Source organism: Cyclopterus lumpus, chromosome 6, assembly GCF_009769545.1.
Source record: "Cyclopterus lumpus isolate fCycLum1 chromosome 6, fCycLum1.pri, whole genome shotgun sequence".
NCBI classification, from domain to species: Eukaryota; Metazoa; Chordata; class Actinopteri; order Perciformes; family Cyclopteridae; genus Cyclopterus; species Cyclopterus lumpus.
The window spans coordinates 278,796-300,593 of NC_046971.1; the positions used below are offsets into that span (position 1 = coordinate 278,796).

The 21,798-nt window shown below is 44.8% G+C and overlaps 1 protein-coding gene across 1 annotated transcript in view; it reads right to left on the reverse strand.

Moving 5' to 3' along the window:
• The window catches only part of LOC117732295 (receptor-type tyrosine-protein phosphatase beta-like), a 62,784-nt gene that overhangs the window by 14,210 nt on the left and 26,776 nt on the right, over positions 1-21,798 (reverse strand). The window contains exons 15-31 of the mRNA XM_034535156.1: positions 21,192-21,461; positions 20,661-20,924; positions 15,807-16,073; positions 15,365-15,655; positions 14,305-14,583; positions 14,083-14,232; positions 7,807-8,083; positions 7,279-7,376; positions 7,092-7,197; positions 3,258-3,335; positions 2,667-2,684; positions 2,498-2,579; positions 2,242-2,332; positions 2,024-2,100; positions 693-827; positions 504-626; positions 184-347 (exon numbers count right to left, since the gene is read on the reverse strand). Of these exons, the coding sequence (XP_034391047.1) occupies positions 184-347; positions 504-626; positions 693-827; positions 2,024-2,100; positions 2,242-2,332; positions 2,498-2,579; positions 2,667-2,684; positions 3,258-3,335; positions 7,092-7,197; positions 7,279-7,376; positions 7,807-8,083; positions 14,083-14,232; positions 14,305-14,583; positions 15,365-15,655; positions 15,807-16,073; positions 20,661-20,924; positions 21,192-21,461 (2,770 nt within the window). The remainder of the gene's footprint in view (positions 1-183; positions 348-503; positions 627-692; positions 828-2,023; positions 2,101-2,241; positions 2,333-2,497; positions 2,580-2,666; positions 2,685-3,257; positions 3,336-7,091; positions 7,198-7,278; positions 7,377-7,806; positions 8,084-14,082; positions 14,233-14,304; positions 14,584-15,364; positions 15,656-15,806; positions 16,074-20,660; positions 20,925-21,191; positions 21,462-21,798) is intronic.

Consider the following 21,798-nt stretch of genomic DNA (forward strand, 5'->3'; position numbering starts at 1 on the left):
GGACAGTGTTTGAGTCCTTGTTCTGTGCTTGGGCAGGTGTGGATCAGTGGTTAGCAGGTCTGTCCTTCAATCGAGAGGATCGGCAGTTCGATCCCCGGCTCCGCTAGTCCATGTCGATGTGTCCTTCAGCAAGACACTTAACCCCAAATTGCTTTTGCGTCAGCTAAATGAAATGTAATGTACCTGCAGTGGACCACGGTGGGTCCAGATCCAGGACTTCTGTTGATGTAGTCCCGCACAGTCCGGACAAACTGGATAAGGGACTGCGTGGTCTCTGGGACTCCATGATCAGGCCACACGGTGTAGTGGAACTGACGGACCAACCGGGTGAAGCTCAGCTGCTCCTCCTGACAGACACACAGTTACAGGTGTAGATAATCATTATTAATGAGCTGTATTAATAAACATGATCTGATTAATAAACATGAGTTAATAATGAACATCAGCTAATTAAAAGACATGAGCTAATAATAAACAACAGCTGATTCTTTAAAATGACGTACGCTGCAGATGGTGAACTCCCGTATGGTCCACTCAGGGAGGACGGACTCTGACATCATCTGGACGATCAGGTCTCCGTAGTACAGAGGGTCCTGATCAAAGGGCCAGTAGTGATCACACTTCACCTGGAAACAGGAGGAGATTCAGAGCTGCTGAAGCTTCTTCAGAATATCAGTGACCTTCATACTCACCCTGCCTTTCTCCACACACTGAGTGACCATCACCATGTTGTGTACATTCTGCTCCCAGACCAGCTTCCAGAAATCATCTTTGGTTCCCGGCAGAGGACCCTGTGTGGCGATGTATTCCCGCCGGAAGTTATTCCCCTGAAACATACAGCAGGAAGTTTAAAACTGATTGATACATAAAGGATTGAGTTGAAAACGGACTGAAACATACAGGAGGAAGTTTAAAAAGGACTGAAACATAAAGGAGGAAGTTTAAAAAGGACTGAAACATAAAGGATTGAGTTGAAAACGGACTGAAACATACAGGAGGAAGTTTAAAAAGGACTGAAACATAAAGGAGGAAGTTTAAAAAGGACTGAAACATAAAGGATTGAGTTGAAAACGGACTGAAACATAAAGGAGGAAGTTTAAAACGGACTGAAACATACAGCAGGAAGTTTAAAACTGATTGATACATAAAGGATTGAGTTGAAAACGGACTGAAACATAAAGGAGGAAGTTTAAAACGGACTGAAACATACAGCAGGAAGTTTAAAACTGATTGATACATAAAGGATTGAGTTTAAAACGGACTGAAACATACAGCAGGAAGTTAAAAACGGACTGAAACATAAAGGAGGAAGTTTAAAACGGACTGAAACATACAGCAGGAAGTTTAAAACTGATTGATACATAAAGGATTGAGTTGAAAACGGACTGAAACATAAAGGAAGAAGTTTAAAACGGACTGAAACATACAGCAGGAAGTTTAAAACTGATTGATACATAAAGGATTGAGTTGAAAACGGACTTAAACATAAAGGAGGAAGTTTAAAACGGACTGAAACATACAGCAGGAAGTTTAAAACTGATTGATACATAAAGGATTGAGTTGAAAACGGACTGAAACATAAAGGAGGAAGTTTAAAACGGACTGAAACATACAGCAGGAAGTTTAAAACTGATTGATACATAAAGGATTGAGTTTAAAACGGACTGAAACATACAGCAGGAAGTTAAAAACGGACTGAAACATAAAGGAGGAAGTTTAAAACGGACTGAAACATACAGCAGGAAGTTTAAAACTGATTGATACATAAAGGATTGAGTTGAAAACGGACTTAAACATAAAGGAGGAAGTTTAAAAAGGACTGAAACATTAAGGGTTGAGTTGAAAACGGACTTAAACATAAAGGATAGAGTTGAAAATGGACTTAAACTTAAAGGATTGAGTTGAAAACGGACTTAAACATAAAGGAGGAAGTTTAAAGCACCACCATATATTTAAATACCATCAGTACTCAGAGAACCGTTTGGATTAATCAATAAATCAATCAATATCAACCACATCTTACAGGCATGTAGCTGGCGTTGATGTAGTCGGAGCACGGATCATCATCTACGTAGGAGAGCTTCACCCTTGTGGAGTCATCTGAAACAGAAACGGAAACATTATGAGTCTTCTTCTTTGTGTTAATGTGTTAATGAGTCTTCTTCTTTGTTCTATATATATATATATATATATATATATATATATATATATATATATATATATATATATAATGTCACTCACAGGGCAGGATGTTGTTGTACCGGTTCTTGCCGCGGTTCTCCGGCAGCAGAGCTGAGTCCAGCAGCTGATTACGACCGACGTCCTTTAGATCCTGAAGAAAACACAGAACAGAGTCATGATGAAGTCAGAGGTTCTTCAACAGTAAAGAAGAAGTCTTCTGGCATTTAAATGTATCTATTCGTAACTATCCCAACCGATCAATTCAAGCATTGTTATGTTGCTCTGTCTGCTCGGTGATGAGCATTGTTATGATCACCTCGTACTCGTCTGACAGCAGGTAGTTGGAGTCGGCCTGCAGCTTGTTGTAGTGACTCTCAAAGTTCAGGATCTTGATGGGACTGAAAGACACAGCAGTAAATGTTTTAGTAAGAAAAGAAAACTGGCAAAACAAAAAGTGTTGTAGAGAAGAATTTTGAATGCATCACCTTGAGACTCGACGGTTTCTGAGGAATAAAAGGAGGAAGTGATGTTAACGTGTCCATGAATAAGATAAGATGATCCTTTATTCATGTACAGGATTACAGCAGTGCAACAAGAGGCAAACTAATTATATTATTATAAATAAGCAATACAAAACTGTAATACGAAAACAGTAATCTGCAGCACAGCTGTTCAATCTCAATTATTTACAATATCTTGTTTTTACCAGCAGTTCATATTCGTACTACTAGTAGTATTAGTATCAACGTCAGCATTAACATTCACATCAGGATTAGTAGTAGTGCAGTAATGCTGGCTTACAGATCTGAGGCACAATGTTAGTACTAGTCTTAGTATTAATATATTATTATTATTACTGTCAGTATGCAGTATAATCATTGGTGTACAGCAGTAGTATTCCTAGTATGCAGTATAATCATCGGTGTACTACAGTAGTATTCCTAGTGTGCAGTATAATCATCGGTGTACAGCAGTAGTACCTTGGTGTTAACATGCATGATCAGGTAAGTACTATATTAGTGTATTCAGTGGTATCACTACAGTACAGTATGTAGTATTACATGCAGTACTTTTACCCTCTGACTCCCAGGTGGAATCCTGATGTCGGCATCTCTCTCCTCACATTCATCCTGACAGTCGATCTCTCCTGAACTCTGAAACACAGCAGTCATTAGTGCTAGTGAGGAGGTGTTGTGTTCCAGTCCAGTTAGTGAGGAGGTGTTGTGTTCCAGTCCAGCTAGTGAGGAGGTGTTGTGTTCCAGTCCAGCTAGTGAGGAGGTGTTGTGTTCCAGTCCAGTTAGTGAGGAGGTGTTGTGTTCCAGTCCAGTTAGTGAGGAGGTATTGTGTTCCAGTCCAGTTAGTGAGGAGGTGTTGTGTTCCAGTCCAGTTAGTGAGGAGGTGTTGTGTTCCAGTCCAGCTAGTGAGGAGGTGTTGTGTTCCAGTCCAGCTAGTGAGGAGGTGTTGTGTTCCAGTCCAGTTAGTGAGGAGGTGCTGTGTTCCAGTCCAGTTAGTGAGGAGGTGTTGTGTTCCAGTCCAGTTAGTGAGGAGGTGTTGTGTTCCAGTCCAGCTAGTGAGGAGGTGTTGTGTTCCAGTCCAGCTAGTGAGGAGGTGTTGTGTTCCAGTCCAGTTAGTGAGGAGGTGTTGTGTTCCAGTCCAGTTAGTGAGGAGGTGCTGTGTTCCAGTCCAGCTAGTGAGGAGGTGTTGTGTTCCAGTCCAGTTAGTGAGGAGGTGCTGTGTTCCAGTCCAGCTAGTGAGGAGGTGTTGTGTTCCAGTCCAGTTAGTGAGGAGGTGTTGTGTTCCAGTCCAGTTAGTGAGGAGGTGTTGTGTTCCAGTCCAGCTAGTGAGGAGGTGTTGTGTTCCAGTCCAGCTAGTGAGGAGGTGTTGTGTTCCAGTCCAGTTAGTGAGGAGGTGTTGTGTTCCAGTCCAGTTAGTGAGGAGGTGTTGTGTTCCAGTCCAGTTAGTGAGGAGGTGTTGTGTTCCAGTCCAGTTAGTGAGGAGGTGTTGTGTTCCAGTCCAGTTAGTTAGTGAGGAGGTGTTGTGTTCCAGTCCAGTTAGTGAGGAGGTGTTGTGTTCCAGTCCAGTTAGTGAGGAGGTGTTGTGTTCCAGTCCAGTTAGTGAGGAGGTGTTGTGTTCCAGTCCAGTTAGTAAGGAGGTGTTGTGTTCCAGTCCAGCTAGTGAGGAGGTGTTGTGTTCCAGTCCAGTTAGTGAGGAGGTGTTGTGTTCCAGTCCAGTTAGTGAGGAGGTGTTGTGTTCCAGTCCAGTTAGTGAGGAGGTGTTGTGTTCCAGTCCAGTTAATTAGTGAGGAGGTGTTGTGTTCCAGTCCAGTTAGTGAGGAGGTGTTGTGTTCCAATCCAGCTAGTGAGGAGGTGTTGTGTTCCAGTCCAGCTAGTGAGGAGGTGTTGTGTTCCAGTCCAGTTAGTGAGGAGGTGTTGTGTTCCAGTCCAGTTAATTAGTGAGGAGGTGTTGTGTTCCAGTCCAGTTAGTGAGGAGGTGTTGTGTTCCAATCCAGCTAGTGAGGAGGTGTTGTGTTCCAGTCCAGCTAGTGAGGAGGTGTTGTGTTCCAGTCCAGTTAGTGAGGAGGTGTTGTGTTCCAGTCCAGCTAGTGAGGAGGTGTTGTGTTCCAGTCCAGTTAGTGAGGAGGTGTTGTGTTCCAGTCCAGTTAGTGAGGAGGTGCTGTGTTCCAGTCCAGTTAGTGAGGAGGTGTTGTGTTCCAGTCCAGCTAGTGAGGAGGTGTTGTGTTCCAGTCCAGTTAGTGAGGAGGTGTTGTGTTCCAGTCCAGCTAGTGAGGAGATGTTGTGTTCCAGTCCAGTTAGTGAGGAGGTGTTGTGTTCCAGTCCAGTTAGTGAGGAGGTGTTGTGTTCCAGTCCAGTTAGTGAGGAGGTGTTGTGTTCCAGTCCAGTTAGTTAGTGAGGAGGTGTTGTGTTCCAGTCCAGTTAGTGAGGAGGTGTTGTGTTCCAGTCCAGTTAGTGAGGAGGTGTTGTGTTCCAGTCCAGCTAGTAAGGAGGTGTTGTGTTCCAGTCCAGCTAGTAAGGAGGTGTTGTGTTCCAGTCCAGTTAGTGAGGAGGTGTTGTGTTCCAGTCCAGTTAGTTAGTGAGGAGGTGTTGTGTTCCAGTCCAGTTAGTGAGGAGGTGTTGTGTTCCAGTCCAGTTAGTGAGGAGGTGTTGTGTTCCAGTCCAGTTAGTGAGGAGGTGTTGTGTTCCAGTCCAGTTAGTGAGGAGGTGTTGTGTTCCAGTCCAGTTAGTGAGGAGGTATTGTGTTCCAGTCCAGTTAGTGAGGAGGTGTTGTGTTCCAATCCAGCTAGTGAGGAGGTGTTGTGTTCCAGTCCAGTTAGTGAGGAGGTGTTGTGTTCCAGTCCAGTTAGTGAGGAGGTGTTGTGTTCCAGTCCAGTTAGTGAGGAGGTGTTGTGTTCCAGTCCAGTTAGTGAGGAGGTGTTGTGTTCCAGTCCAGTTAGTGAGGAGGTGTTGTGTTCCAGTCCAGCTAGTGAGGAGGTGTTGTGTTCCAGTCCAGCTAGTGAGGAGGTGTTGTGTTCCAGTCCAGTTAGTGAGGAGGTGTTGTGTTCCAGTCCAGTTAGTGAGGAGGTGTTGTGTTCCAGTCCAGTTAGTGAGGAGGTATTGTGTTCCAGTCCAGTTAGTGAGGAGGTGTTGTGTTCCAATCCAGCTAGTGAGGAGGTGTTGTGTTCCAGTCCAGCTAGTGAGGAGGTGTTGTGTTCCAGTCCAGTTAGTGAGGAGGTGTTGTGTTCCAGTCCAGCTAGTGAGGAGGTGTTGTGTTCCAGTCCAGTTAGTGAGGAGGTGTTCTGTTCCAGTCCAGTTAGTTAGTGAGGAGGTGTTGTGTTCCAGTCCAGTTAGTGAGGAGGTGTTGTGTTCCAGTCCAGTTAGTGAGGAGGTGTTGTGTTCCAGTTGTTTAATGAAGACCCATTGTCCAATCACAAGTCATGGGGAGTGTCAGGCTTCAGGTTTTGTGAGGTTCAGGCTTCAGGTTTTGTCAGGTTCAGGCTTCAGGTTTTGATAGGTTCAGGCTTCAGGTTTTGATAGGTTCAGGCTTCAGGTTTTGTCAGGTTCAGGCTTCAGGTTTTGATAGGTTCAGGCTTCAGGTTTTGTCAGGTTCAGGCTTCAGGTTTTGATAGGTTCAGGCTTCAGGTATTGTCAGGTTCAGGCTTCAGGTTTTGTCAGGTTCAGGCTTCAGGTTTTGTCAGGTTCAGGCTTCAGGTTTTGATAGGTTCAGGCTTCAGGTTTTGTCAGGTTCAGGCTTCAGGTTTTGATAGGTTCAGGCTTCAGGTTTTGATAGGTTCAGGCTTCAGGTTTTGATAGGTTCAGGCTTCAGGTATTGTCAGGTTCAGGCTTCAGGTTTTGATAGGTTCAGGCTTCAGGTTTTGATAGGTTCAGGCTTCAGGTTTTGATAGGTTTAGGCTTCAGGTATTGTCAGGTTCAGGCTTCAGGTTTTGTCAGGTTCAGGCTTCAGGTTTTGATAGGTTCAGGCTTCAGGTTTTGATAGGTTCAGGCTTCAGGTTTTGATAGGTTCAGGCTTCAGGTATTGACAGGTTCAGGCTTCAGGTTTTGATAGGTTCAGGCTTCAGGTTTTGATAGGTTCAGGCTTCAGGTTTTGATAGGTTCAGGCTTCAGGTATTGTCAGGTTCAGGCTTCAGGTTTTGTCAGGTTCAGGCTTCAGGTTTTGATAGGTTCAGGCTTCAGGTTTTGATAGGTTCAGGCTTCAGGTTTTGATAGGTTCAGGCTTCAGGTATTGTCAGGTTCAGGCTTCAGGTTTTGTCAGGTTCAGGCTTCAGGTTTTGATAGGTTCAGGCTTCAGGTTTTGATAGGTTCAGGCTTCAGGTATTGTCATGTTCAGGCTTCAGGTTTTGATAGGTTCAGGCTTCAGGTTTTGATAGGTTCAGGCTTCAGGTTTTGGATACTCACTCTTTGCGAGCCGTTCTTCTGCAGAACAGCAGGGCGGCGACGCCCACCACGGTGACCACGAGGAACATGGCGGCACCGACGCCCTCCATCACCCCGCTCAGAGGCTCTTAGGGAGGACAAAGTGAAGTGTTTCTACATACATAACAATAAGAATAAACATGTTCATATGTTTCTGAAGGCCTCTCACCGGCCTCGGTGACCACAGGCGGCGACAGGAAGGTGTCGCTGAACAGAGACTCGTTCTTCTCTTCGTCGAACAGCTGAGTGAACGCTCGGACGCTGAGCCTGCAGACGCAGAACAGGGTACACAAACCTTTAAGATGCCTAATTAATATTCATTCAATTCACATCAACATTACATGAGTTCAGAAGATATTCTAGTTCCATTCAAATTAATAAACTTCACAAAATCTAAACACCAGTTTTTAACAAAAGACTTTCACGATAAAACGTTGAGAATAAAAACCTTCTGACTCGTTAGTTATTGTTTGTAAAGATAAAAGGAATGATTGTTACTAGTTTATTAATACTATTATTAATATTAAAGACAAGTTTGTTTTATTTGGAAAAGAAGTATGATGAAAAACATCTTTAAAAATGCTGTTATGTTAATGATGACATATAATTCATATTATATTTAATATAAAGTCAAACCTATGTTGTGTTTAAAGGGTTTGATATCTTTCAAAGAGGGTTGTTTTCTTTGGTGCAGTACCTGTAGGAGGTTTTAGGTTTTAGTGGTCCGTCACAGAACAGGTTCAGGTCTCTGCTGGTCTCTGGATCCAGGTCGGAGTCTCTGCGGTCACAGGGGCCCCCCAGTGAGTCCACTCCTGTCCCCAGACTCAGCTCAAAGCTGTGGGAGCTGCTGTCGGGGCCATCTGCGCATCGGCTGGGGAAGAAGCTGGTCTGGTAGGACTTCACGGAGCTGTTGGATTGGTAGTCCAGGTAGGAGGGCAGGGGGTGCTGCTGGTCTGGCTGCTCCACATCCTCCCCTTCACACGGCGAGCACAAATACGAGTACAGATAAGAGTACACACATATGTAAGTTACGAGGTACAAGTACAAGTACAAGTACAGGTAGGAGTACACACATATGTAAGTTACAAGGTATAACTACAAGTCCAGGTAGGAGTACACACATGTAAGTTATGAAGTACGAGTACGAGTCCAGGTAGAAGTACACAAGTTACAAGGTACAAGGTACAAGTACAAGTACAGGTAGGAGTACACACATATGTAAGTTACAAGGTACAAGTACGAGTGAAAGTCCAGTGAAAGTCTCCAGACCGGTCCTGAAGCAGGTCCGGGTGTGGCCAGAAGGGGCCTCCTCCGCTCTCTGCTTTGACACAACAGACTGAGGTATGTTTAAGCAGGCAGCCACATACAACCACACAGACATTGAGAAGTACACAGACACACTCGGGCTAACCAGAAGCCACGGCTGAAACAAGGCCTGAAACACGTGCCAAAGAAACCCACTCCGTCCGGCTTTAATGACTATCGTCCAGTGGCACTTACCCCCATAATAATGAAGTGCTTTGAACGGCTAGTCATGTCACACATCAAATCCATCCCCCCCCACCCTGGAGGATGCAATCTGCTCCCTCTGCTCTCCACCAGCACTCACCCACCTGGACACAAAAGACTCATATGTGAGAATGCTGTTCATAGACTTTAGTTCAGCATTCAACACCATAATCCCACAACAACTCATCTGAAAACTTGACCAGCTGGGGCTCAACACCTCGCTGTGTAACTGGCTGCTGGACTTCCTCAGTGAGAGGCCACAAGCAGTACGTGTGGGCAACAACACCTTGAGCAGCATCACACTGAGCACAGGGGCCCCTCAGGGCTGTGTGCTCAGTCCACTGCTCTTCACCTTGCTGACTCACGACTGCAAAACCACCTACAGCACCAACCACATGGTCAAGTTTGTAGAAGACACAACTCTGGTTGGTCTCATCACCAAGGATGATGAGACTCACTACAGGAAGGAGGTCAGTCTTCTGACCACGTGGTGCGGAGACAACAACCTCCTTCTAAACAACAGCAAGACCAAGGAGATTGTTGTTGACTTCCGGAGAGGCCACACTGAACACCCACCACTGACCATCAATGGTGCTGTCATAGAGAGAGTGAGCAGCACCAAATTCCTGGGGGTGGACATCAGTGAAGACCTCTCCTGGACAGCCAACACAACATCCCTGGCAAAGAAAGCACAGAGGCGCCTCTACTTCCTCCGGAAGCTGAGGAAGGCAAGAACCCCCCCACCCATCATGTGCACCTTTTACCGTGGCACCATTGAGAGCATCCTGACCAACTGCATCACTGTGTGGGGCGGAAGCTGCACGGACTACAACAGGAAAGCCCTGCAGCGCATAGTGAACGCAGCTGGACGCATCATCGGTGCCTCACTCCCCCCCCTCCCCTCCCTGCAGGACATATATAACACCCGCCTCACCCGCAAAGTGACCATGATTGTGAGCGATTCCTGCCCCCCCTCACACGGTCTCTTCAGCCTCCTGCCCTCTGGGAGGAGATACCGGAGCCTCCGGGCTCGCACCACCAGACTGTCAAACAGCTTCATCCACCAGGCTGTCAGGAAGCTGAACTCTCCCCACTCTCCCCACTCTCCCCACTCCCCCCACTCCCCCCACTCTCCTCCTCTTTTAGACTCATATGTCGAAATGCTGCTAAAACTCCATGTCTGACCGCTGCTATAATACAGATGTAAAGTTTTTCATAGTCTTTTATAGTTCTTAACTTATATGTTGTCTACTTGTTCTTTGTTGTTGTTAGCTGTTTTGCACTTTATTACTTTACTTTATTATTATTATTACTACAATCACTTTATGTTGGACGAAAGAGAAACGTACTTTCAGATCTTCTGTATGTTTGCACAAATGGAAGAAGTGACAATAAAGCTGACTTTGACTTTTGAGTAGAGGTAGAAGTACACACATATGTAAGTTACGAGGTACAAGTACGAGTACAGGTAGGAGTACACACAAATGTAAGTTACGAAAGTACAAGTACGAGAACAGGTAGGAGTACACACAAATGTTACTTTGTAATATACAAACATATGACCCTTACTTTTTTAAACTGGCTGCTGACGTTGTTGCAGAGCCAATTGCATATATTTTTAATCTGACAGTGAAAAAGATTTTAAATAACTATAGGCCAATATCAAATTCATCTGTACTTGCTAAAATCCTTGAAGCTCTTGTGAGCAAACAACTGAAGGAGTTCTTATACACTAATGCCATTTTATCAACCTGTCAGTCAGGCTTCAGGAAAACACATAGCACTACTACAGCTGCACTGAAAGTGGTAAATGACATTATTGTTGTTCTTGACAAGAAGCAACATTGTGCGTCACTGTTTATTGATCTGTCAAAGGCATTGGACACCGTTGACCATGATGTTTTAAGGCTGAGGCTCCTCAGCTCAGGGCTCTCGGAACAAGCAGTTGCTTGGTTCACAAGCTACCTGGAGAATAGGTCTCAGTGTATTAAGTATGAAGGTCTATCATCTGATATTGCAACCATCTGTAAAGGTGTGCCACAAGGCTCTGTATTATGTCCACTTTTATTTCCTGTGTATATAAATAATCTGGACCAAAATGTGGTTGATGCAAACTGTCACTTTTATGCTGATGACGCAGTGATATGTTGCTGTGCGTCAACTCTTGCAAAAAGCTTTTAATGTTACTCAACTGAAACTTGTTTTAAATACAGATAACATAAAACGTATGTTGTTTTCAAAATGTCGGAGTCGGACACAAAATATCCCTTCGGTGGTCACTCTTGATAGAAGTGAAATAGATGTTCTTGACTCTTATACATATCTGGGTATTTTGATTGATGACTCACTCACTCCTAAGCCACATGTGTACTACCTGGTGAACAAGTTGAGGTTAAAACTGGGTTATATTTTTGAAATAAGCTGTGCTTTTCAACTAATTTAAAAAAGCGATTGGTTGCTGCTACTTTTCTTTGTTGGACTATGGTGGTCTTCTTCACCTGTGTTGGACTATGGTGGTCTTCTTCACCTGTGTTGGACTATGGTGGTCTTATTTACCTGTGTTGGACTATGGTGGTCTTCTTTACCTGTGTTGGACTATGGTGGTCTTCTTCACCTGTGTTGGACTATGGTGGTCTTCTTCACCTGTGTTGGACTATGGTGGTCTTATTTACCTGTGTTGGACTATGGTGGTCTTCTTTACCTGTGTTGGACTATGGTGGTCTTCTTCACCTGTGTTGGACTATGGTGGTCTTATTTACCTGTGTTGGACTATGGTGGTCTTCTTTAACTGTGTTGGACTATGGGGATCTTCTTTACATGTGTTGGACTATGGTGGTCTTCTTTAACTGTGTTGGACTATGGGGATCTTCTTTACATGTGTTGGACTATGGTGGTCTTCTTTACCTGTGTTGGACTATGGTGGTCTTCTTTACCTGTGTTGGACTATGGTGATCTTCTTTAACTGTGTTGGACTATGGGGATCTTCTTTACCTGTGTTGGACTATGGTGGTCTTCTTTACCTGTGTTGGACTATGGTGGTCTTCTTTACCTGTGTTGGACTATGGTGGTCTTCTTTACCTGTGTTGGACTATGGTGGTCTTATTTACCTGTGTTGGACTATGGTGGTCTTCTTTACCTGTGTTGGACTATGGTGGTCTTCTTTACCTGTGTTGGACTATGGTGGTCTTCTTTACATGTGTTGGACTATGGTGGTCTTCTTTAACTGTGTTGGACTATGGTGGTCTTCTTTACCTGTGTTGGACTATGGTGGTCTTCTTTACATGTGTTGGACTATGGTGGTCTTCTTTACCTGTGTTGGACTATGGTGGTCTTCTTTACATATGTTGGACTATGGTGGTCTTCTTTACCTGTGTTGGACTATGGTGGTCTTCTTTACATATGTTGGACTATGGTGGTCTTCTTTACATGTGTTGGACCATGGTGGTCTTCTTTACCTGTGTTGGACTATGGTGGTCTTCTTTACCTGTGTTGGACTATGGTGGTCTTCTTTACCTGTGTTGGACTATGGTGGTCTTCTTTACCTGTGTTGGACTATGGTGGTCTTCTTTACCTGTGTTGGACTATGGTGGTCTTATTTACCTGTGTTGGACTATGGTGGTCTTCTTTACCTGTGTTGGACTATGGTGGTCTTCTTTACCTGTGTTGGACTATGGTGGTCTTCTTTACATGTGTTGGACTATGGTGGTCTTCTTTAACTGTGTTGGACTATGGTGGTCTTCTTTACCTGTGTTGGACTATGGTGGTCTTCTTTACATGTGTTGGACTATGGTGGTCTTCTTTACCTGTGTTGGACTATGGTGGTCTTCTTTACATATGTTGGACTATGGTGGTCTTCTTTACCTGTGTTGGACTATGGTGGTCTTCTTTACATATGTTGGACTATGGTGGTCTTCTTTACATGTGTTGGACCATGGTGGTCTTCTTTACCTGTGTTGGACTATGGTGGTCTTCTTTACCTGTGTTGGACTATGGTGGTCTTCTTTACCTGTGTTGGACTATGGTGGTCTTCTTTACCTGTGTTGGACTATGGTGGTCTTCTTTACCTGTGTTGGACTATGGTGGTCTTCTTTACATGTGTTGGACTATGGTGGTCTTCTTTACATGTGTTGGACTATGGTGGTCTTCTTTACCTGTGTTGGACTATGGTGGTCTTCTTTACCTGTGTTGGACTATGGTGGTCTTCTTTACCTGTGTTGGACTATGGTGGTCTTCTTTACCTGTGTTGGACTATGGTGGTCTTCTGTACCTGTGTTGGACTATGGTGGTCTTCTTTACCTGTGTTGGACTATGGTGGTCTTCTTTACCTGTGTTGGACTATGGTGGTCTTCTTTACCTGTGTTGGACTATGGTGGTCTTCTTTACCTGTGTTGGACTATGGTGGTCTTCTTTACCTGTGTTGGACTATGGTGGTCTTCTTTACCTGTGTTGGACTATGGTGGTCTTCTTTACCTGTGTTGGACTATGGTGGTCTTCTTTACATGCCTCTGCTAACTTCCTTCATATGGTGGACGCGGCTCACCGTGCTTCACTGGTTCATTACCAACTGTAAAGCTCTGACTCACCACTGAGTTATACTCTCAGGTAGGATGGCCTGCTTTGGCCACCGGGAGGCGCTGTCATTGGTACACCTTCATTTACAAGGCAATCCTTGGTCCACTCCCAAACTACCTGTGTGTCCTCATCATGCAGAAAGGTGTGGGACAATACTCTCTGGTTCTCAGGACTTCCTGACGCTCACTGTCCCAAAAACCAGAACGGAAATGGGGAAAAGGGCTTTTGTGTCCTCTGCACCCTCAACATGGAATATGTTGCAGATTACTTTGAAAATCAAAGAACTGATTCCACTGGTTTTAAATATAAAATGAAAGAAATGGAGGCAGGTTCCCAAATATGTAAATGTTTCTTAAATTAACTCTGTTATGTCACTGTCTCTTAACTTTTAGTTTCTTTTAACTTGTCTTGTTCTGTGTGTTGTTTGTTTGTAACTATCTTGGCCAGGTCACCCTCGAAAAAGAGATGTTTAATCTCAATGGGACTTAAATTATTATTATTATTTTTTTTAAATGTAAGTTATGAGGTATATACACGTAGATATAAACATACAATTATAGATATTTACACATATATACATATAGATATATACATATACACATGCATATATTAATATGTATGTATATATGTGTGTATATATATATATACACACATATATATATATATATACATATATACACACACACATATATATATATATATATATATATATATACACACACACATATATATATATATATATATATATACATATATACACACACACACATATATATATATATATATACACACACACATATATATATATATATATATATATATACATATATACACACACACACATATATATATATATATATATATATATATATATATACACATGCATACGTACCTTGGGACTCTGTCACCACCACAGTGAAGAACTTGATGGCTCCATTTACGTCACTGAACCAGCTGCAGTTGAACCTGAAGAAGATGGAGGACTTGGTGACCACAGCGGTCCTGCCACTGACCCGGGTACTGAGGGGGGGCACCGGAGGACCTGAGGAGTCATTGAGGTGTTAGACATGAACGTTAAAGTGTCCTTCAGGTTAGAAGATGTCGGCGTCCTTACGGTCGATCATGGTCACCACGCTGTCTCGAGCCTCCTCGCTGGTGGTCCGGTCCGAGATCACCTTTACGGAGACGGCGTAGCGCTTGTGGGGCTCCAGCTGGGTGATGAGGTAGCCGGTGGAGTCTCTGCCGGTGCGGCGCGAGTAGACCAGGACCTGGGAGTCCTGGTGAAGACACTCGATGGTGTAGGAGTCGTAGTCGGCCTCTGGGGGCCCCCAGGAGCAGCAGATGGAGGTGGAGCTCTGAGGGCGACAGTGGAGGCTGTGGACTCGCTCCGGTTCTACGGCAAGACACAAGTACAAGTACTCACAATGTAGTATTAATACGCAAATAATGAGGTACCTTATCGGAAATTTATTCATGCATTTCACCCTAGAAATTTGTTCCTAATTCCTTCAGTTTGTTGTACAACTCAAGCATTTTTTCCTTGTTTTCTTTTTATATGAGGATATTGCTATAATTTTTCCTCTTAGGACCGCCTTTAAAGTATCCCACAGAATGGGAGGTGAAACCTCTCCATTGTCATTGAATTCTAGGTAAAGACTAATCTCTTTCCTAATCTGTTTCTTAACATTCAGATCATTGAGTAAACTTGAGTTCAGTTTCCATGTAGTATCGTTTGTTCTCAAGTTAAAATCAAAAGAGAGGTATATAGGTGCATGGTCACTTAGGTCTATTGACCCAATCCCACAATTTTCCTAATGTTATGAAATAGTCTATTCTTGTGTATAAGGATTGGGGGGCAGAGTAATCCCGTCTGTTAGGGAAAAGGTCTCTCCATATGTCAATTACCCAACTTCCTCAAAAAGAGTGTTGACTTTGTTACATATGGACTTCCTTTCATGAGTCTTTCTGCTGGAGGAGTCTAACTTTGGCTGTAGGTGTATATTCCCCACATATCAAGAGGCCTTCTGTTTCTGTTGTCATGATATTGGTGATTTTCTGGAAAAAAACTAGATTGCTTCCTGGGGGTGCATATGTATCTTTTTCTACGCCTTTCGGCTTTTTATAAACCTTTGAGGGACAAACAGAGCACGATGAATTTAAGTGCTGCCACCTACTGGTCCGGATGCTGTTGTGAATGGCTATGCTACAGGTGGGCGTGGTCCCCGGCTCCATGGCTCCACTGACGCTTCGGAGGCTGAAGGCGTACAGGCGTCCGGGGAACATCCCTCTCAGGATGCGGCTGCCGGAGGTGCGGCTGTGGTACGGGTCGATGACGGACAGCCGGTCCCGAGGAGTCCACTGCAGGTCGAAGTCATCGTAGTCGGAGTCGACGGGGCCGCTCCAGGAAACCTCCAGAGAGGTGTTGGTGACCCCCCCAAACAGGAAGGAGGTGGGGGGTCTGGGCGCTGAGGAAGAGAGAAACAACATGTCATATTCTCATTCATAGACTTCTGGACTAAAAGCATCAAGTATGAATCTTCTCAGTTTGTATTCGACTACATGTCTCAGGCTTCATTCATATTCCAGGATATTCCAGGATCATCAGTAACATCTCACCAGTCCTTCCTAGTGTGCTGGCTCTGTTGCTCAGCTCTCCGCTGAGGCTCAACACCTCGGCTCGGTACAGTCGACCGGGCACCAGGTCCGAGAAGACAAACTCTGTGGCCCCTGAGCCTAGCGTCTGTGCGGCCCGCTGAGAGCCGTCGGGGTCGTAGAGAGACAGCAGGTACCCACTCAGGTCCCCACTGCCACGATCCCAGTTCACCCACAGAGCATCAGACTGGTTTCCACTGTGAGCCTTCAGAGACACCACGGCTGCCGGAACTTAAGACGAGACGGAGGACAAAGATTTTAATCACAGTCTTTTGAAAACATGTCAGTCCAAAATGAGGAAATAGGACTTCACTGGTATCACCTTTATTTTGAGAGTGGTATTTTATTAATATTAACAATAATAATAATGATAATAGTAGTAGTAATATTAGTAATAATAATAATAGCAACGATAATAATAGTAACAATAATAATTAAAGCTGCAAGCAGCGATGTGCGGGTCCTCGTTCCTCCTTGCACGTCGTCGGGTACTGGTTAATCCAGAATGCTGCAGCTCGTGTACTCACACAAACTAAGAAAAGAGATCACATGACTCCTGTATTAGCTGCTCTGCACTGGCTCCCTGTAAAATCAAGAATCCTCACCTACAAAGCCTTGATTGGTGATGCACCATCATATCTTAAGGAGCTTGTAGTACCATATTGCCCCACTAGAGAGCTGCTCACTAAATGCGGGGCTACTTGTGGTTCCTAGAGTCCTAAAAAGTAGGATGGGAGCAAGAGCCTTCAGTTATCAAGCTCCTCTTTTATGGAACCAGCTTCCACTTTCAGTCCTGGAGGCAGACACAGTCACCTCATTCAAGAATAGACTTAAGACTTTCCTCTTTAATAGTGCTTATAGTTAGGGCTGAATCAGGTTTGCCCTGGTCCAGCCCCTTGGTATGCTGCTATAGGCTTATAGGCTGCTGGGGGATGTTTTAGGATACACTGAGCACCTCTCTCCTCTTCTCTCTCTCCTTATGGATGAATTTACATCTCTCCATTGCACCTTATTAACTCTGCTTCCTCCCCGGAGTCGTTGTGACTTCACGTCTCATAGGGTCCATTGGACCTGGAGGTGTCTGATGCTGGTGAGCCGGCCTCCCATTGGCCCTGCTGATGCCCCGCCCCCCCTCCTCTCTACCTCCTTCTGTTTCATGGATTGGAGTTCCATTCATACATTGTCATATTCATGTAATGTGTTTATGTAACTCTGTAACTCTGTTCATCTGGTCACATGACATCTATTCATCTGTCCATCCGGGACAGATGCTCTCTTGAAGGTTTCTTCCCTTTTTTCCCTGTGAAAGGTTATTTTTGGGGAGTTTTTCCTGATCTGATGTGAGGTCAAAGGTCAGGGATGTCGTATGTGTACAGATTGTAAAGCCCTCTGAGGAAAATTTGTAATTTGTGATATTGGGCTATACAAATAAACTGAATTGAATTGGCTGGATGCCGGCTCAAGTGGCCCGGGAATGTCTGCGACCGTCGGAGTAAGCGTCTAAGAGTTAGACGTTTTAAAAGGGTATAAAAGTAGAAAACATGTAACCTACTGTTGACTACCGCTATGACTATAATTCAAAATTATTATATGGATGTCTTCAGGGGCAGTATGTCATGACATATGAGAAATATGGAGCAGATTACATAATGTATGGCCGAGTTAAAACAACTTAAATTTTCATGGTGAATTGTGTTTCTTTAAATTTGCGCCCTACGCACATAGTTTTATATTTTTTAAATCCTTTGATAACTTTTCATTGCCCAGTGGAACATTTTTAGCCTTTTCTTCACGTTTTGGGGAGTTGTAAAACAGCGAACTCCTTAAACCCGATTCATTACACTGTAACATGCTTGAAATGTAACTTAACTTAGTACACATTTAAAGTCAAATATGTAATTACCTGATACGGTTTTAATGCTTCAGAATGGCAATATGGCTCGATTGCGCCCCCTTCAAATATTAATTGAAGCAGCCTCAGTGCTACGTTTCACCTACATTAATGAAACTTGGTAGGCATATGTAACACATGTAAACTGAAAAGAAAGTCTCTTGGGACCATGCTCTAAACGGTACCGGATGTCAGTTTGTGTGATTTCTCCTGTAATTCTTGTGTATTTCTTGCCACTACACGTTACTGAACTCCTGATGAAGGGAATTGATCAGATCCCCTTCAAATGTATTATGTTGATGCATGTTGTCTCAGGCCATACAGTGGATACAGCAAGTGGTGGACGGTCTGCAATGTATAATTTCCAGCATCGCTACTGTGTTGATGCATGTTGTCTCGGGCAATACAGTGGATACAGCAAGTGGTGCAGTATAATTTCCAGCATCGCTCCATGCAGGAAAACACGTCTAACTCATAGACGCTTACTCCGACGGTCACAGACATTCCCGGGCCACTTGAGCCGGCATCCAGCCAGTACCCCCGACAACGTGCGAGGAGGAGGAGGAACGAGGACCCACACATCGCTGCTTGCAGCTTTAATTGTACAGTACTTTTCTTTACAGTGGTGTTGGATGCCAGGGCAATGCCATCTACAGAAACCACATCACCAGATAATTGATCTCTGAGGTGTTTTTATGTCTTTAAGACATGCTTGAATTTTAGCGAGCTGGTTGGTCTCCTCTGGTTTGATCGATAGATATAATTGAGTATCGTCTGCATAGCAATGAAAGTTTATGTAGTGTTTCCTGATAATATTGCCCAAAGGAAGCATATATAAGGTAAATAAAATTGGTCCAAGCCCAGAACCTTGTTGAACTCCGTGATTAACGTTGGTGGTCATTGAGGCTTCATCGTTTACAAATACAAATTGAGATCGATCTGATAAATAGGATTTAAACCAACACTGCTACAGGATGAAGATAGAGGGTCACTTCTCCAACACCGACCCTAGGCGTATGTGGCAGGGCATCCAGGCCATCACCAACTACAGACCAAGCAACACCTACTCCACACCTACAGACATATCCTTCCTAAACGAGCTGAATGACTTTCATGCCCGCTTCGAGAGGGAAAATAGGAACATTGCCACCAAAATGCCACTCTCAGCAGAGTCACACTCTCACACTCTCCTCCATCGAGGTCTTCACAGCACTGAGCAGGATCAACGCACGCAAGGCTGCGGGTCCTGACGGTATTCCCGGACATGATCTCAGGGTATGTGCGGAGCAGCTCACTGGGCCATTTACGGACATCTTCAACCTGTCCCTTGCCCAAGCAGGTGTGCCAACATGTTTCAAGACCACATCCATTGTGCCGGTACCAAAACACTCCAAACCTAGGTGCCTCAATGACTACCGCCCTGTGGCACTGACTCCCATCGTTATGAAGTGCTTTGAGCGGATGATTCTGGCACACATGAAGGTACAGCTCCTGGCCAGGTGGTGTGCCGACAATAACCAGCTCCTTAACACTAAGGAGCTCATCGTGGACTTCAGGAGAGTGAAAAGAAGCACACATGACCCCATCCACATCAACGGGATGGCCGTCGAGCGTGTCTTCAGCTTCAAGTTTCTGGGGACCCACATCTCGGAGGACCTGTCCTGGAACACCAACACCTCCAGCCTTGTAAAGAAAGCTCACCAGCGCCTCTTCTTTCTGAGGACACTGAAGAAGAATCACCTGTCTTCAGCCATCCTGGTGAATTTCTACCGCTGCGTGATCGAGAGCATCCTCACCAACTGCGTCACAGTCTGGTACGGCAGCTGCTCTGTCACGGAGCGCAAGAGGCTGCAACGGGTGAAGATCGCCCAGCACATCACAGGTACTCCACTCCCAAGCATTGAGGAGGTCCAGAAGAAACGCCGCCTGCGTCGAGCCCGCAGCATCCTGAAGGACTCTTCTCACCCGGCTCACAGACTGTTCTCCCTCCGGCCCTCAGGCAGGTGCTTCAGGAGCTTGTGGTCAAGGACCAGCCGTCTGAGGAACAGCTTTTTCCCCAGAGCTGTTACCTTTCTGAACTCTACCCCCCTCTGACCCCCATTACATCACTCTACCTGCACTGTAGTCACTTTGGACTCTGAACTCTACCCCCCTCTGACCCCCATTACATCACTCTACCTGCACTGTAGTCACTTTGGACTCTGAACTCTACCCCCTCTGACCCCCATTACATCACTCTATCTGCACTGTAGTCACTTTGGACTCTGAACTCTACCCCCCTCTGACCCTCATTACATTACACCACTCTATCTGCACTTCAGTCACTTTGATACAATCTGTTTGCACTCAAGTAAGTTTTAGGATACACTGAGCTCCTATCTCTTCTTCTCTCTCTCTTTCTGGACAAATTCACGTCTCTTCATTGCACCTTACTAATTCTACTTCTTCCACGGAGTCTTTGTGCCTTCTCGCCTCCCAGGTTTTCATTGGTCGTGGCTGTGTCTGGAACCGTTCCTGCCTCCTAAGCCCTGCCTCCTGCCTCCTGCCTCCTGCCCTGCTGATGCCCCCCCCCCCCCCCGCCTCCTTCTGTTTCATGGATCGTGGTCCATGCCTACTACTCATTATTCTTAATTTATGTCATATTCATGTAATGTGTTTATGTAACTCTGTAACTCTGTTCATCTGGTCACATGACATCTATTCATCTGTCCATCCGGGGAGAGGGATCCTCCTCTGTTGCTCTCCTGAAGGATTCTTCCCCTTTTTCCCTGTGAAAGGTTTTCTTCTGTTTCTTGGGGAGTTTTTCCTGATTCAATACGATTTTTTTTGGGAAGCACTTGCACATCATCACAGAGAAATAATAACAAAGCAGCACAAACGCTTCTGGGTCTAAATCCGATTTATAATAGTGCTTTGAAGCCCCTCACCGGTCCGGGCCCAGATGGAGGACTGGCTGGTCTGCTCTCCGCTCTGGGTCACCACCACCATCCTGTATGGAGCTCCAGGTCTGAGACCCTGGAAGGAGCACTGCTGACTGCTGGACTGGCCGCGTCGTCTCTCCTGCAGCGAGTCGTCGCTTTTATACAAGAAAATATCATAAACGTCAAACTCTCCGTCAGGTGGAGACCATTGGAAGGACAGGTGGGTGGTGGTGTTGTCTTTAATGGACAGATCACTGACAGCTGCAGGACCTGACAGGACAGAGGGAGGGGCGTTCTATAATATGATCTGTATTTTAATATGAAGAAATATTACAACTTTATTATTGGATGTGGAAATATGTAAATTATTCATGAGCACTTATTCTAGAAATAATCCAAATATATTCTGATTATTACGTCTTTTTGTTGGAAAACAAATATTTGTTCTCCAAATATAATAAAAAAATATATTTTCCTAAAATTATTCAGATCAGTAAAGCAGACTTTCCCATCTGAGTCCGAAACAGGAAGTCTTACGTGTTCGAGCCCCAGCACTGACTCCCTGGCTGTGGACACCCCCGCTGGTGGTCTGGACTAGAACTCGGTACCTCTTTCCTGGGGTGAGGGCGTCAAACCTGAACCTGGTGTGTCCGGAGGGTTGAGAGGAGTTGGTCACCAGACTGCTTCGGTCATCCAGAAGCTGCAGGACGTACCCATCAGACACTCCCAGAGCATCCTGCCAGCTCACCTGTAGGCTGCAGGTGGACTGGAGCTCCTCCACCTGCACCCCAGTCACTGCTGAGGGCACTGAGGGACACAAGGGTGATATTAGGGATAGGGTTATTCATTGAATGTTTATGTAACTCTGTAACTCTGTTCATCTGGTCACATGACATCTATTCATCTGTCCATCTGGGGAGAGGGATCCTCCTCTGTTGCTCTCCTGAAGGTTTCTTCACTTTTTTCCCTGTCAAAGGTTATTTTTGGGGAGTTGTTCCTGATCCGATGTGAGGTCAAAGGTCAGGGATGTCGTATGTGTACAGATTGTAAAGCCCTCTGAGGGGAGTTTGTAATTTGTGATATTGGGCTATACAAAATAAACTGAATTGAATACAGCATTGTACAGTGCAGTGCAGTGTATTAC